This window comes from Aotus nancymaae, unplaced genomic scaffold (assembly GCF_030222135.1).
Source record: "Aotus nancymaae isolate 86718 unplaced genomic scaffold, 86718_ANA_hifiasm-v0.15.2.pri h1tg000193l, whole genome shotgun sequence".
Taxonomy (NCBI): Eukaryota; Metazoa; Chordata; class Mammalia; order Primates; family Aotidae; genus Aotus; species Aotus nancymaae.
The window spans coordinates 1440217-1454014 of record NW_026988608.1 but is presented as its reverse complement, the minus strand read 5'-3'; the positions used below and the strand labels follow the sequence as shown (position 1 = coordinate 1454014).

At 60.0% G+C, this 13798-nt stretch overlaps 1 protein-coding gene across 1 annotated transcript in view; it reads left to right on the top strand.

Moving 5' to 3' along the window:
- JAKMIP3 (Janus kinase and microtubule interacting protein 3) overlaps positions 1-7659 on the top strand; it is a 104565-nt gene extending 96906 nt beyond the window's left edge. The window contains 6 exon segments of the mRNA XM_064371853.1: positions 2288-2491; positions 3862-3927; positions 6110-6151; positions 6874-7090; positions 7093-7209; positions 7212-7659. Coding sequence (XP_064227923.1) covers positions 2288-2491; positions 3862-3927; positions 6110-6151; positions 6874-7090; positions 7093-7209; positions 7212-7312 — 747 coding nt within the window. The 3' untranslated portion in view covers positions 7313-7659.
- The last annotated feature ends 6139 nt before the right edge of the window (positions 7660-13798 follow it).

Sequence of the window (13798 nt, the reverse complement as noted above, 5' to 3'; positions counted from 1 at the left end):
CTCTTCCTGTGTGATGCTGGGGGGTCTCTTCCTGTGTGATGCTGGGGGAGGGATACCTTCCTGTGTGATGCTGAGGGGTCTCTTCCTGTGTGATGCTGGGGGAGCTCTTCCTGTTTGATGCTGGGGGGTCTCTTCCTGTGTGATGCTGGGGGTCTCTTCCTGTGTGATGCTGGGGGAGGGATACCTTCCTGTGTGATGCTGGGAGGTCTCTTCCTGTGTGATGCTGGGGGGTCTCTTCCTGTGTGATGTTGGGGGGTCCTCTTCCTGTTTGATGCTGGGGGAGGGATACCTTCCTGTGTGATGCCGGGGGGTCTCTTCCTGTGTGATGCCAGGGGGTCTCTTCCTGTGTGATGCTGGGGGATCTTCTTCCTGTGTGATGCTGGGGGGTCTTCTTCCTGTGTGATACTGGGGGAGGGATACCTTCCTGTGTGATGCTGGGGGGTCTCTTCCTGTGTGATGTTGGGGGATCCTCTTCCTGTTTGATGCTGGGGGAGGGATACCTTCCTGTGTGATGCCGGGGAGTCTCTTCCTGTGTGATGCCAGGGGGTCTCTTCCTGTGTGATGCCGGGGGGTCTTCTTCCAGTGTGATGCTGGTGGGGCTCTTCCTGTGTGATGCTGGGGGATCTCTTCCTGTGTGATGATGGGGGTCCCTTCCTGTGTGATGCTGGGGGAGGGATACCTTCCTGTGTGATGCTGCAGGGAGGGATATCTTCCTGTGTGATGCTGGGGGGGTCTCTTCCTGTGTGATGTTGGGGGAGGGATATCTTCCTGTGTGATGCTGGGGGAGGGATATCTTCTTGTGTGATGCTGCAGGGAGGGATATCTTCCTGTGTGATGCTGAGGGGGCTCTTCCTGTGTGATGCTGGGGGAGCTCTTCCTGTGTGATGCTGGGGAAGGGATATCTTCCTGTGTGATGCTGGGGGTTCCTCTTTCTGTGTGATGCTGGGGATCCCCTTCCTGTGTGATGCTGGGGGGGCTCTTCCTGGTTGATACTGGTGTGTCTCTTCCTGTGTGATATTGAGGGCCCTCTTCCTGTGTAATGTGTGGGCCTCTCTCTCCACCTCCATTTGGAAGGCCCCCTGGTTTAGGATGCTCCGAGTTTTCTGAGTTTGCTGTTGATTTTCTTCCTTTCCCTGCACACTCACCAGTCCTCTCCTGTGTCACTCATGCATGTGGCTCTCGGGTCACTTGGGTGCCTTCTGGTGACTCGCAGGGCTATGAGCACCGAGATGGTGTTCTGCACTCCCTGCTCTGCTTATGGGAGACCCTGGGGCAAGGAGGAGAAGGGCTGATTCCTCCCTGGCAATGGAGGCTCTTTATGGCAGGGGCTAGCGCTAACTTTGCCTCTCTGGACATGGGCGTGGGAGGCCGTGGTCTGTGCGGCTGCTGAAGGCAGGGAGGGTCGTCCAGCCAGCCCCCAGCTGATGTTACCACGGAGGTCCTGGTGAGCGCTTCCCACCAGCAGGTGCACGTGAAGCCACCGTGAGGTTCATTCCAAGCCAGCACTCGACCAGGTTTATTTTTAGAAGCTGGAGCTCATCTTAAAGGCACTGAGCTCTTTTGCTGTAAGAAATGGAGGTTGATGTGTGAGCTGGTTTGACAGCTAGGGACAGCTTATTTTGTGGCTGTCAAGAACAATAAAGTGTAACTGAGGCCCAAAAAGATTTTTTTCTATTTCCTAAAATTTCTGCTAAATCAAAAGAGGTTTTAACAACCATTTGGTTGAAGAAAAGGGGACATTCTCCTCTAAAGATGTTACATTTGGTTGAGAAGAAAGGGCCTCTATAGTGTCAGAATTTGTTTTTTACAAAGATTTGTATCAATAAAATTTCCCTAAGAAAAATTTGAAATAGTCAGAGCAAATTGCTCTGAGGGTCTCCGCACACGTTTCCAGAAGGTCAGTCAGGGCTGCTCCAGCTTTATGGAAAGGTGTGTATTTTGGCTGCCAGGTTATAGCGAGGGGCCTGGGTTACACGGATCTGTGAACTGGATTTGGTGCCTCCACAGTCCGCCTGTGGCCCCACTCCTGCTCGCTTTCCCACTGCTCAGCCCTCCCCCGTCCTGGGGCTCGGGGTCCTGGCTGCTGCTGGCCTGGTCGGTGTCTCTACTTCTGGGGTCTTCTCACAGACTGAGGAGGCGCATGGGGCCCCAGGTCCTTCTGCAGAGGCCGTGGCACTGAGTCCCTCCCTGCTGCACCCAGGCGGAGGGTGGCCCGTTCTCCGTTGCTCTTCCTGAAAGGTTAATTCTGGGGAGAAGGCCAGGACTAAGGCGTCTCCCCTCCCGCCAGCACATCCTGGAGCTGGAAGCCATGCTGTATGACGCCCTGCAGCAGGAGGCCGGGGCCAAGGTGGCTGAGCTGCTGTCGGACGAGGAGCGCGAGAAGCTCAAGGTGTCCGTGGAGCAGTGGAAGCGCCAGGTCATGAGTGAGCTGCGGGAGCGGGACGCCCAGATCCTGCGGGAGCGCATGGAGCTGCTGCAGCTGGCTCAGCAGGTGTGTGCGCGGCAGGTGGCAGCGGGGCTGTGGTGAAGACCTGGCCAGGGCCTGCACAGAGCCAGGCAGGGCCTCCCACGCCCACAGCTCCAACGACTACCCCTCTGTGGCCCTGCTCTCCGGTGGCCACACCCCTCATAACACATACTCTGATGTCTGTGCTCTGGTGCCCCCAATGGCCTCGCCCACTGATGGCCACGCCCCCCAATTATCATGCCTTCCTTAGATGGCCACATCTTCTGATGGTCATGCCCCAGAATATCCATACCCTCTATGGCCACACCCCTGATGACCATGCCCCTGTGGTCACGCCCCCCTGGGCCACGCCCCCAGGTCCATTCCTGTCGTTGGCAGGCACTCAGGCCAGACTGCCTCCCCAACCAGCCGAGGGTCCTGGGTGTGCAACAGAGGCCTCTGGGTGGCAGTTCCCCCCTTTTGGACCCCTGGCTACTGTGTCTTTTCTGTGACACCATTTCCTGATGGCGAGGGTGCTCTCAGGACAGCAGCCTCCAGCCCTGTCTTGGCCTCAGGGCACTATGGGGCCTCAGGCCTGCTGGGTCAGTTCTGTGCTGATGGGAGGTGAGGAGCCCTGCTGGCTGGACAGCCTGGACGTGGAGGACAGGGCCTAGCTCCTCCGTGTGCCAGGGTGGCCAGGAAGTGGTTTTATGGGTGCATTCCCTGTTAAGAACACCCCAAAGCAAAGGTTTGATTGTAGATTCACATAAACAAGTGCCTTGTGTACCCGCTGGCCGTGGGCATCAGTGGGCTAATGTCAGCTCTGCTCTGCCGGCCCCTCGTTAGCCTCCTGAGCCTCTTTGGTCTCCGGGCTCAGGGTGAGGACAGTCACCTGCGGCCCCTCTGCTGCCTCAGAGGGGCTATAGTTGGAGTTTGGATGCTTGGGGGACCCCAGGCACTGGCATTCCCCTCGCCAGGAGGCTCGCTCTGTGCCCGGCTCTGCCTGCAACCCCCTGGCGGCTCCTTACTCTGCTGCAGTGACATCTGGGGGTCCGGGAGTCCATTCCCACCATTTCCCTGAGTGTCGGGCGTTGTGCTTTCTGAGCTGAAGTTGCAGGAATCGGGAGGATACTGTTCCCACTGTGGGGAGTGTGGGGTGGGGAAGGCCCTCTGCTCTCCTGCCATGGGGAATGTGGCGTGGGGAAGTTCCTGCCATGGGGAGTGTGGCACGGGGAAGGCCCTCCGTCTCCCACTGGAGCAATGACACAGAGACGTGTGTTCTCGTCAGTAGCCACAGGCCATGGCCGTGCCAGCTGCTCTGTGACCGTTATTACCAAGGAAATGAGTGAAAATCTTGAAAGATTTGGGTTTGCTAAGTATCGTGACTATTGATGTTCTTCCTTTTAACCTTACAGAGAATTAAGGAGTTAGAAGAAAGAATAGAAGCTCAGAAGAGACAAATAAAGGAGCTGGAGGAAAAGGTAGAACATGCAGTTTCGGGGTTTGTCTTGTTGAGATCGAGGGAGAGGAACCCAGGGTCCCTCCGACCTATCACTCAGCTCCAGGCCTCTGGGAGAGCAGACTTAGCTCCCAACAGCAGCAGGAGGCGGCCGCCTGAAGGCGAGGTGGAGCTGAGTGGAAAAAGCCTTCTGGGTGGTGGCCGCGAGGGCTCTGAACCGGGAGATGGGAGCCCTGGGGCCTGGGAATTCCCCTGCCAGGGCCCACCGTGCGACCTTAGAGCAGCCACGCCTCTTGTGGCCTCAGTTTCCCCAACTGGAGCCAACGGCCTCGAGTTCCTTCCCTCACTGGAGCCTGGGTCGTGCGGATGCCTTTGAGCCCTGCGGGTTCACCCCGTGTTGGTCTAAAGGTCAAGTTCCCAGATCAGAAGCGCCTGTTGAAGGGCGTTTAGGTTGAGGCCACACGCCAGGGCTGGGGAGGGCTGTCTGTGAGATGTGGGGTCAGGGGTGCTCTGTCCATGCACGTAACAGGCTTAGTGCTCCCCAGGTCAAGGCGAGGAGGGCACGGCAGAGAATTCCGACCCTCCTCTCCGGGGGTGCCTGCAGGCTTTCAGGGCGGGGCAGGTTCTCCCACGTGGGGCTAGTTCAGTGGTGTCTGGGGTGAGGTTGTTCACTCAGTTGTGATCGGTCCTGCCTGTGCGGTGGAGCTCACTGAAGTGAGCAGCTCCCACCGAGGGCTGAATGAAGTGGCCAGTGGTCCCACCTTCCGTCTCAGCCTTCTGGGGAGAACGGGAGGCTGGCGTTTGGATGCTCCTGTGGTTGGCATGGCTGGGCTGAGCCCACAGATGCTCTGCGCTTGCCAGGAGAGACTGGGTCCCTCTGGACAGCAGTCGCCTTAGAGGGGCCTTGTGTCACCCCACACCCCACCCTAGCCCTGCCCCACCCCTCGTAGGCAGTGGCACGCACGCCCTTCCACTGGGCGCTCACTGCCTTGGGCAAGAATCATCATCCTGAGGAACGAGTTGCTCAAGGCACAGCCTTTGCGGCCCCAGTAGACACCAGGCCACATGAGGAGGCACCCGCTAGCACCCAGGCACCTGGCAGCGGCGGGAGGGGCGCAGCGTTCTTGGGGCTTGAGCCTCAAAGAGGGCAAAGCCTTTCCCCCAAACCAAGTGTCTGTTTCATTTTGCATCTTCACCTAAGGACATTTGTTTATATTAAATACCAGAAAAGTGTGAGGACTGGGCGCGGTGGCTCATGCCTGTAATTCTAGTACCTTATGAGGCTGAGATGGGAGGATCGCTTGAGCCCAGGATTTTGAGACCAGCCTGGGCAACATAGCAAGACCCTGTCTCTAGAAAAAAATTTAAAAAATAGCTGGTCATGGTGGCACATGCCTATGATCTCAGTTACTCGGGGGCTGAGGTGGGAGGATCTCCTGAGCCCGGGAGATTGAGGCCACAGTGAGCCGTGATTACCCCACTGCACTCCAGACTGGGTGACGGAGTGAGACCCTGTCTCTAAAAAAAAAAAAAAGATCAAGTGTTATTTCTTAAATCTAGCTAAATAGCTCTTCACTTCCAAGCAGCGTCCCATGCCCGATTTTCTCTCGTGTCCAGATGGGCCTGGCTCCCAACCCCAGCCCAGGGTCAGGCCTGGGGAGCTGAGTCTACTCAGGGTGCTGCTTGCACTCCCTGCCTGTACCGCGCCTGAGACAGAAATATTGCCACAGGGGTGCTGCTGTTTCCTGGGCATTTGGCATGTCTTTCGGTACAACTCTCACCATCATTATTAGCCAACTGGTGCTGCCACCGAAAATTCCTGCAGCAGGCCTCAGTGATGGGTTTTGCTTCAGGGAGGAGGAGACCCGGTCCCCGGGAGGCTGGCCTTGCGGTGCTGGGGACACGCTGGGTGTGAGGACCAGCGCCCATCGCCCGTGTCTGCAGGGTGCAGGGTCCCCCAGAGCGTTCCTAGGGCTGGCAGCGCCGCCCCTCAGACCCGGGGATGTGGGCAGCGTCCCCCTCCCTCCCTCGGAGAGTCCTAAGGCTTGCGCTCTGCTCCCACCGGCAGCACTGCTGCTTCAGTCTGACCGTGTGTATTTCTTGCCAGAAGCACTACAAACTCTTTTTTCTCTTTCTTTCCTTCCGTTTCTCCATCCTCCCCTTTCCGTTTCAGTTTTTATTTTTGTTCTTGTTTTTCTCCTTAGCTTTCATTCTCTGGTCATAGCCCATCTTGGCACCCTGATGTGGTGAGTATTTATTTGACGGGGCCGCAGGGGTCCCACTCTGCCTCCCAGAAGACACCTCAGCCCCTGCCCTGCCAGGGAGCTGCCCGCCCGCCGTCTGATGACCTTCCCAGAAGAGTTGTTAGAAAGCCACCCGGCCCTTCAAACCGGAAGTCCCTCCCTGGGGGTCAGGACCCGGAGGTCTTCCGCTGTAGAGGCTGCCAGGCGCTCTCCTTTCCTGAGGGGGAAGAAGGGCAGGCTCCCCCCACTGCCCGGTGTAGCAGAACCACCCAGGATCCTCTCTGGGGGCCTTTCTGCTTCTGTGGCACTTGGCAGCCGGCCCTGGGGGCAGACACTGTGGTTCTGTGACTCATCCTCATTGTTTACTGGGTGGTGCCAAGCACAGGTTTGGATGTGCTGGAGATTCAGCTGAGAGGGCCGGCCTCCCTACCAGGCTGGGGTGGCTCAGGCCAGGATAGTTGGAGTCGTGGGTGACAGCGGCTGCTGCGATGGCCAGGTCACACGCCAGCTAGAGGGCTGTCTCCCTCCAAACTAGAAGAGGCGCAAGTGGGACATCACATCATCGTTCATCTCAGTCCTCAAGTCCCCACCCTTCAGCAGGTCCCCAGAGGAGCTTCCCCTGGGGGAAGGGGTCTCCCTTTCCAGGGAGCCCCTCGCCCCTCACCCCTCACTCCAGCCGAGCAGAGCCTCGCTGACATCTGCACTCTGTGTTTTTTTTCTTCCAGCCCCACGTTGAATTGGACCCTTTTCCTCCAGTGGGACCAGAGAGCAGGGACACAATGGGACGTCACGTCTCCACCCTCAAGACCCAGGGAGGTTTGGTCTCTGCGCGCCCGTCCCGTGGAGGAAGAGTGAGAAGGGGCAGCGTGTGTGGCGCGGAGCTCCCATCCACCGGGGATGTGCCGGAACTGGAACTGGCCCCTCTGACTTCTCGGGGGCTTCTCCCGGTGAGCCCGCCCTTGGCTGCTGGACCCTGGGTCCCTTCTCCTGGACGGCAGCCCCCATCCCAGTTCCGGGGATGTGTGACGTTCCCTGCCAAGCAGGGGTGAGACCCGCTTCTGTGAGAAGCACCAGCCTCGGGCCTCGCCTCTCTCGGGCCTCACTGTAGCTGCCACTGGTATCTGGAAGGAGATTTTCAGAAACAACAGAGGCTGGGCCTGCTGACAAGATGAGCTTGAACATAGTGGCCTGGACGGCGATCTTCACTCAGGGGAACCTGCAGGCTCCCTGGGATGATCTGGGAGGGCTCTGGACACCTCAGGGGCCCCTCCGATGCTGCCATGTGTTGCTGGGGTCCTGAGCACTCGCTGGCCAACAGACCCCACACCCACCCTTGTTCATCGTCATCTCTGGGGGGACAGACAAGAGCTGTGGCCGCTGTGGGCCTCCTGATGCCATCAACCCTCTGCCTCCCCCAGCCTGAGAAAGAAGGCCACGATCTCGCCCAAGTTGCTGGCCGGGAGCACCACAGGACTGAGTGGAGGAAGGCGTGGGGAGCGTGGTGACGGGAGGTGGGACGAGGGGGCAGAGCTGGCTGGAGCACGGATGCCACAGGCTGCCTCCATAGTAAGTCTCCAGAAGCCACGGAGGCCTTGGGTGCCCAGAGCCACCTGGCCCGGAAGCCCCTGCACAGCCCAGACCTGCGGGCCGCAGACCCCAGTGAGCCCCAGTCCCCGGTGGGCCCCGAAGCCTCACCCCAAGCCTTCGCACACAAGGGGCAGCCCAGGGGAGGGACGCGGATGCACCCATGGCTCTACTGGCGCAGGAAGGGAGCCGTGGTCCAAGTGGCTGACAGGTAAGGTCTGTCCAGGGGAATGGCCTTTCCTCTCCCACCCTGTGTGGTGACCCAGCACGGGCCCACACGCCTCCATCCTGGCCTGCCCCTGCTGCTGAGGGAACGCAGCCCCATTTGAGATGAGAATTAAATTCACAGGCGCGACCTCCCTGCGGGGTGAGCTGCAGCTTCCCCTTCACACCTCTGGTCCCAGTCTGCACCTACATGGCTCTGCCACCCTATCCACGTGCTGACCCGTTAGGAGCACCTCTTCCACCGCTGACGGGACAGAGCCAGGGGCTTGTGTGGGGCGTGGCATGAACGGTGGCTGGGGCGGGGGTGGGGTGCACAGGGTGTGAGGCAGGTGCTGCAGACATGGAGCACCACAGGTACCTGGCACCTGCACAGCTGGCCTCCGCCCACTCGCAGGAAGAGGCTTGTGTGGAAAAGGAGAAACCCCGCAGGTGCACTGAGGCCGCCCTCCCTCCCTCCCTTCTCATGTTCCTCCCTCCCTCCCTCCTCATGTTCCCCCCCTCCCTCCTGGTGTGCCTCCCTCCCTCCTTGGGTGCCTCCCTCCCTCCCTCCTCCTGTGCCTCCCTCCCTCCCTCCTTGTGTGCCTCCCTCCCTCCCTCTGCATGTCCCTCCCTCCCTCCCTCCCTCTGCGTGTCCCTCCCTCCCTCTCTCCCTCCCTCCCTCCTCGTGTGCCTCCCTCCCTCCCTCCTCATGTCCCTCCCTCCCTCCCTCCCTCTCTCCCTCCCTCCCTCCTCGTGTGCCTCCCTCCCTCCCTCCTTGTGTGCCTACCTCCCTCCCTCCCTCCTTGTGTGCCTCCTTCCCTCCCTCTGCATGTCCCTCCCTCTCTCCCTCCCTCCCTCCCTCCCTCCCTCCTTGTGTGCCTCCCTCCCTCACTCACTCTGTGTGCCTCCCTCCCTCCCTCCTTGTGTCCCTCCCTCCCTCCCTGCCTCACTCTGCGTGTCCCTACCCCTCTCCCTCCCTCCCTCCCTCCCTCACTCTGCGTGTCCCTACCCCTCTCCCTCCCTCCCTCCCTCCCTCCTTGTGTCCCTCCCTCCCTCCCTGCCTCACTCTGCGTGTCCCTACCCCTCTCCCTCCCTCCCTCCCTCCCTCCTTGTGTCCCTCCCTCCCTCCCTGCCTCACTCTGCGTGTCCCTACCCCTCTCCCTCCCTCCCTCCCTCCCTCCCTCCCTCCTTGTGTCCCTCCCTCCCTCCCTCCCTCACTCTGCGTGTCCCTACCCCTCTCCCTCCCTCCCTCCACGTTTGCCTCCCTCCATGGCTCCCATGCACCTGACCACGAGCGCTGTCCCACACTCAGACCCGGCACCCTTGGTGTCCTCTCTGGGGAGGTGGTGCTGGTTGCTCCCAGCAGGGGAAGAGGTCAGGACTGGGCGGGGCAGGCCCCACCATGGCACTTTTCCTTCCCAGCAGGATTCCCTGTGGGAGAGTCTGAAGATCGTAGTGTCCGTGGGACTCTGTGGGGCTCTGGTTCAGGGTGAGCCAGTTCTTGGGGAGGAAGTGGCAGCTCCATGGGGGCTACCCAGGGAGCACTCCACGTCCCCCACCTCCAACCCACACCCTGTCCAAGAGCCACCTGTGTCTCCGACGGCGGGCAGCGGCCGACAGGCACTGTTGTTCCCGGGAGATCGCCCCTGCATAGAAAATGGAAGGGGGACGGGGAGGTGCGACCACCACACTCGACTCGGGAAGGGACGGGCAGCTCCATCCTGCGGGTCCCCTGGGCCCACGTTCACAGGCACAGCGTGGACAAGGCGCGTCCTTGTGTGGGTCAGACCTGGGAACCAGGCAGGATCTGCCTCCTGCATCCCCGAAGTGTGCCAGGCACAGCCTCCGGGCAGAAAGTTCACTGCAGGGGTTCATTCTAGAAGGAGCAGGAGGCCAGCAGCCCCAGCCCTGGCACACAAGGGCGCCGCAGGCCCACCAGCCCTCAGGACGCAGCTCCCGTGACTGCCAGGAGCTCCAGCTGCCTCCCCGGGGACTCTGGTCCGCAGCAAGTGCCAGAGCTCCAGAGGCGGCGTTTCCATCTGTGTGTAAAGGACGCCGCAGCAGTCACAGGGCGGGGTTCCACATGGTGTTTCCAGCTGTGTGGCAAGGACGCAGTCCTTGGTGCAGTCACAGGGCAGGGGCTTCACCCGCCTCTAGGTCACCCGAGGGTGGCTGGGGCGTTGAACGCCCTGCAGTGCAGCAACACACACGGTGTGGACACGCGCACGTCCCGTGGAGGCTTCCCGGCTGCGTCACTCCCACCCCCTGCGGGCCACGCCTCACAGCGGGGCAGGTAGATTGTCCAGGCCGTGCTGAGCCCTGAGCAGGTCCCCTCCGACACGTCTCAGAGGGGACCCCCGGCCAGGAGAGGGGGCCTCGGGAGCAGGGCCCCCCACAGCTGCCCTCGGTGACATCTGGGACTTGGACATCCACGGGCAGCCTCCCTGGATGGAGCCATTTTCCGGGTACGGGAGCTGGAGTTGACTTGGAACTGCTCCCGCTCCCAGTGTGTGCCCATGGGGCAGTCAGCGTAGACAGGCCACACCCTCATCAGGGAAGGGCACCGCCAGCAACGTGCAGACTGTGCCTCAGGCCCGTGGCCACGGCGGGACAGAGGTGGGCGGGCGCTGCTCTGATCGGGTGCTGACAAGCTGCAGAGCAGCCTCCGGCCGGGGTGGCACCGTCTCAGAGCCACACACGAGACTGACCTCAGCGGGTTCCACCAGCCTCCCAGGATCAGAGAGCGAGCCTCCAAAGCGAGACCAAGTAGGAAGGCGTGCGTGAGCCAGTGAGCCCGGAGCCATCGTGTTGCACCAGCCGAGATGCCCTGTGGCTACCCCGAGGGGCGGGAGACCCGTGGGCAGAACCCTGTCCCTTCGCAGAGCACTGGAAGCTGTGAGTGGCGACGCCTTCTTGAGCTTGTTGGGTCGAGTGAGGAGAGGAGAGCGATGCCTTCCCCGGCTCCCTTGGGGGAAGTGACAGAGCAGAGCAGGGGCTTTGGGCCGAGGCCAGCAGCCCCCAGGGCTCCTCTGAAGTGAGGCTGCCATCATCCTCTCCGATCCTCTCCCACCGTGTCCGAGTGTGCAGGCACCAGCCTGAGTCTGAGGGGTGTCAGGAAAGAGCTACGACCTGAATTTGCAGCCAGCAGGGAGCTTTTGTGCCATGGTCCCCGCTCCTAGTCCTGGACCACCAGCCCCATGCCCATCGGAAGCCGAGGGCCCTCACCGCAGGGTGGCAGGTGCAATGGCGGTGATGTCTGCTCGAGTGTATTTTTGGACAGCGAAAGTGACACGTGCTTTCTCGTTGAGCATCTCCTTTCTTTCCAGTCAGCTTCTTCCCCCCAACTTTCGATATTGAAATAATTTTAGATCTAAAGCTGCACAAATCGTATAGAGGGTCCCGTGTACCCTTCATCTGGCTTCCCCTGATGTCCCCGCCTTGCAGAATCATGATACACTTGCAAAACCCTACCTCGGCCACACCCTGGGCTCTGTTTCGCCTGGTTTCCTCCAGGCAAATGTTCCTTCCTGCTCCAGGATCACACCCTGCATCTGCCCCTCCTGCCTCTAGTGTCTGCCACCGTGAGAGGTTTTCGTTCTTCCTCGCTGCTCTTGACCTTGACGCTTGGCTCAGAACTGGCCGGTTATTTGGCAGAAGGTTCCTCAGGCAGATCTGCCTGGCCTGTGGTTCCGTGGAGATGGTGCATCTGGGAGAAATGCCCAGGTTGACGGACCCTGACGTACCCACCAGCGTGCCTGGTGTGGGTGTGTTTCCTCACTGACACCGGAAGCTTGAGCACCTGGCTAAGGAGGCGCCTGCCAGGGTCTCCTGTAATCAGTGCGTGTGTCGGGGGAGATTCGCAGAGTCTGAAGAGACCACGTTTCTCCAGGAACGTCCCCGCGATGTCCGCACCATTGCTGGGTCTTCCCTGCAGCACTTCCTCCTATTTCTTTGGTTAGAAGTTTCCTGTAGCGAGGACCTGCGCCTTTTCCCCTATTTCTTTGCTTGTTGATTGCACTGTGTGCTTCTGGCCATTCAGTCTGTCCCTGGGTCATGGCCCGGAGAGGCTGTGAATGTCTCCTCGCTCAGATGCTCCAGCAGGCTGGCACCCTGCCCTGAGGGTCTGTGCTGCTGCAAACGCTCTTCTTCTCCATCCCTGCAAGGCGGGGTCCGTGACCCCTTCCCCAAGGAGCTCTGGTTTCTGTGTTAGAGAGCGGTGTTCAGAACCAAGGTCTCTGGACCGACTGGGGTGTGCTTGTTGCTACTGGGGTGATAGTATTTCCAGGTCCTCTCAAGACAGCCTGGAAATACGTGTGCGAACCAGCCTGTCTGCACCCATCAGACACAGCCTGGAAATATGTGTGTGAACAAACTTGTGCACACCCACACACCTGTGCTTCACTCCTTCCCTCCCTCCCTCTCCCTCCTGTCTCCCTCCCTCCTTCCCCCCTCCCTCTTCTCTCCCCTCCCCCTCTGTCTCTCCCTCCCCATCTCTCTCTCCTTCCCTCCCTCTCTCTCCCTCTTCTCTCCTTCCCTCCCCCCTCCCCCCTCCCTCTCCCTCTCTCCCTCCCCCCTCTCCCCTCCCCCTCTCTCTCCCTCCCCCCCTCTCTCCCTCCCCCTCTCTCTCCCTCCCCCCCCCTTCCCTCCCCCGCTCCACCTCTCCCTCGTCACCTACCTACCTATCTCTCAAACACTGTTACAAATGCATGCGTTTGTAGTGACTCTGATTCCAGGCTCCTGTGCACAGTCCCCAGCCGCCCTCCTCTCCTTGTTGGTGCGTCTTCCTTTGGCGCTCGCCATCTGCGATGTACCTGCTCGTCTGTTCACCGGGGCACTAGCGTCCACAGGGCGCTTTGGGGGTTGCTAACCCAGAGCCCGTTGGGAGCCGCTGCCCCAGCTGGAGCACAGCTCCTTCTCCCTCGGCCTCGTGGCGTCCACACACGGTACTGTTCTCCAGACAACGCGGTGGCTTCTCTCCTGACCCGCCCTCCCCGGGGCTGCTCACGTGCAATGCAGCCAGGTGCCTTCCTGCAGCTGGCATTTCATTCCCTGCTTCACATAGTGACTTTCTGAAAAAATTTACTTGTAGTACAGTGGGCTGTGGTCTGCTTGTGGTGGTGCGGGGTGTTTGTGGTGGTCTACAGTGTTTGTGGTAGTGTGTGGTGGTCGGTGGTATGTTCATGGCAGTGTGTTCTGTGCTAGTGTATAGTGGCTTGTGGTGTGTGGGTTTGTAGTAGTCTCTGGTGGTCTGTGCTGTGTTTGTGGTGGTGTGTGGTGGTGTGTGCTGTGTTTGTGGTGGTGTGTGGTGGTGTGTGCTGTGTTTGTGGTGGTGTGTGCTGTGTCTGTGGTGGTGTGTGGTGTGTCTGTGGTGGTGTGTCTGGTGGTCTGTGGTAGTGTGTAGTGGTGTGTGGTGGTGTGTGGTGTGTCTGTGGTGTGTCTGGTGGTCTGTGGTAGTGTGTAGTGGTATGTAGTGGTGTGTGGTGTGTCCGTGGTGTGTCTGTGTGGTGTGTGATGTGTCTGTGGTGGTGTGTGGTGTGTGTGTGGTGGTGTGTGGTGTGTCTGTGGTAGTGTGTTTGTGATGGTGTGTGTGTGGTGTGTCTGGTGGTATGTGGTTTGTCTGTGGTGGTTTGTGGTGTGTGGTGTGTCTAGTGGTCTGTGGTAGTGTGTGGTGGTGTATCCGGTGGTATGTCTGTGGTGGTGTGTGGTGTGTCCATGGTGTGTCTGCGTGGTGTGTGATGTGTCTGTGGTGTGTCTGTGGTGGTGTGTGGTGTGTCTGTGGTGGTGTGTGGTGTGTCTGTGGTGTGTCTGTGTTGGTGGTGTGTGGTGTGTCTGTGGTGGTGGTGTGTGGTGTGTCTGTGGTAG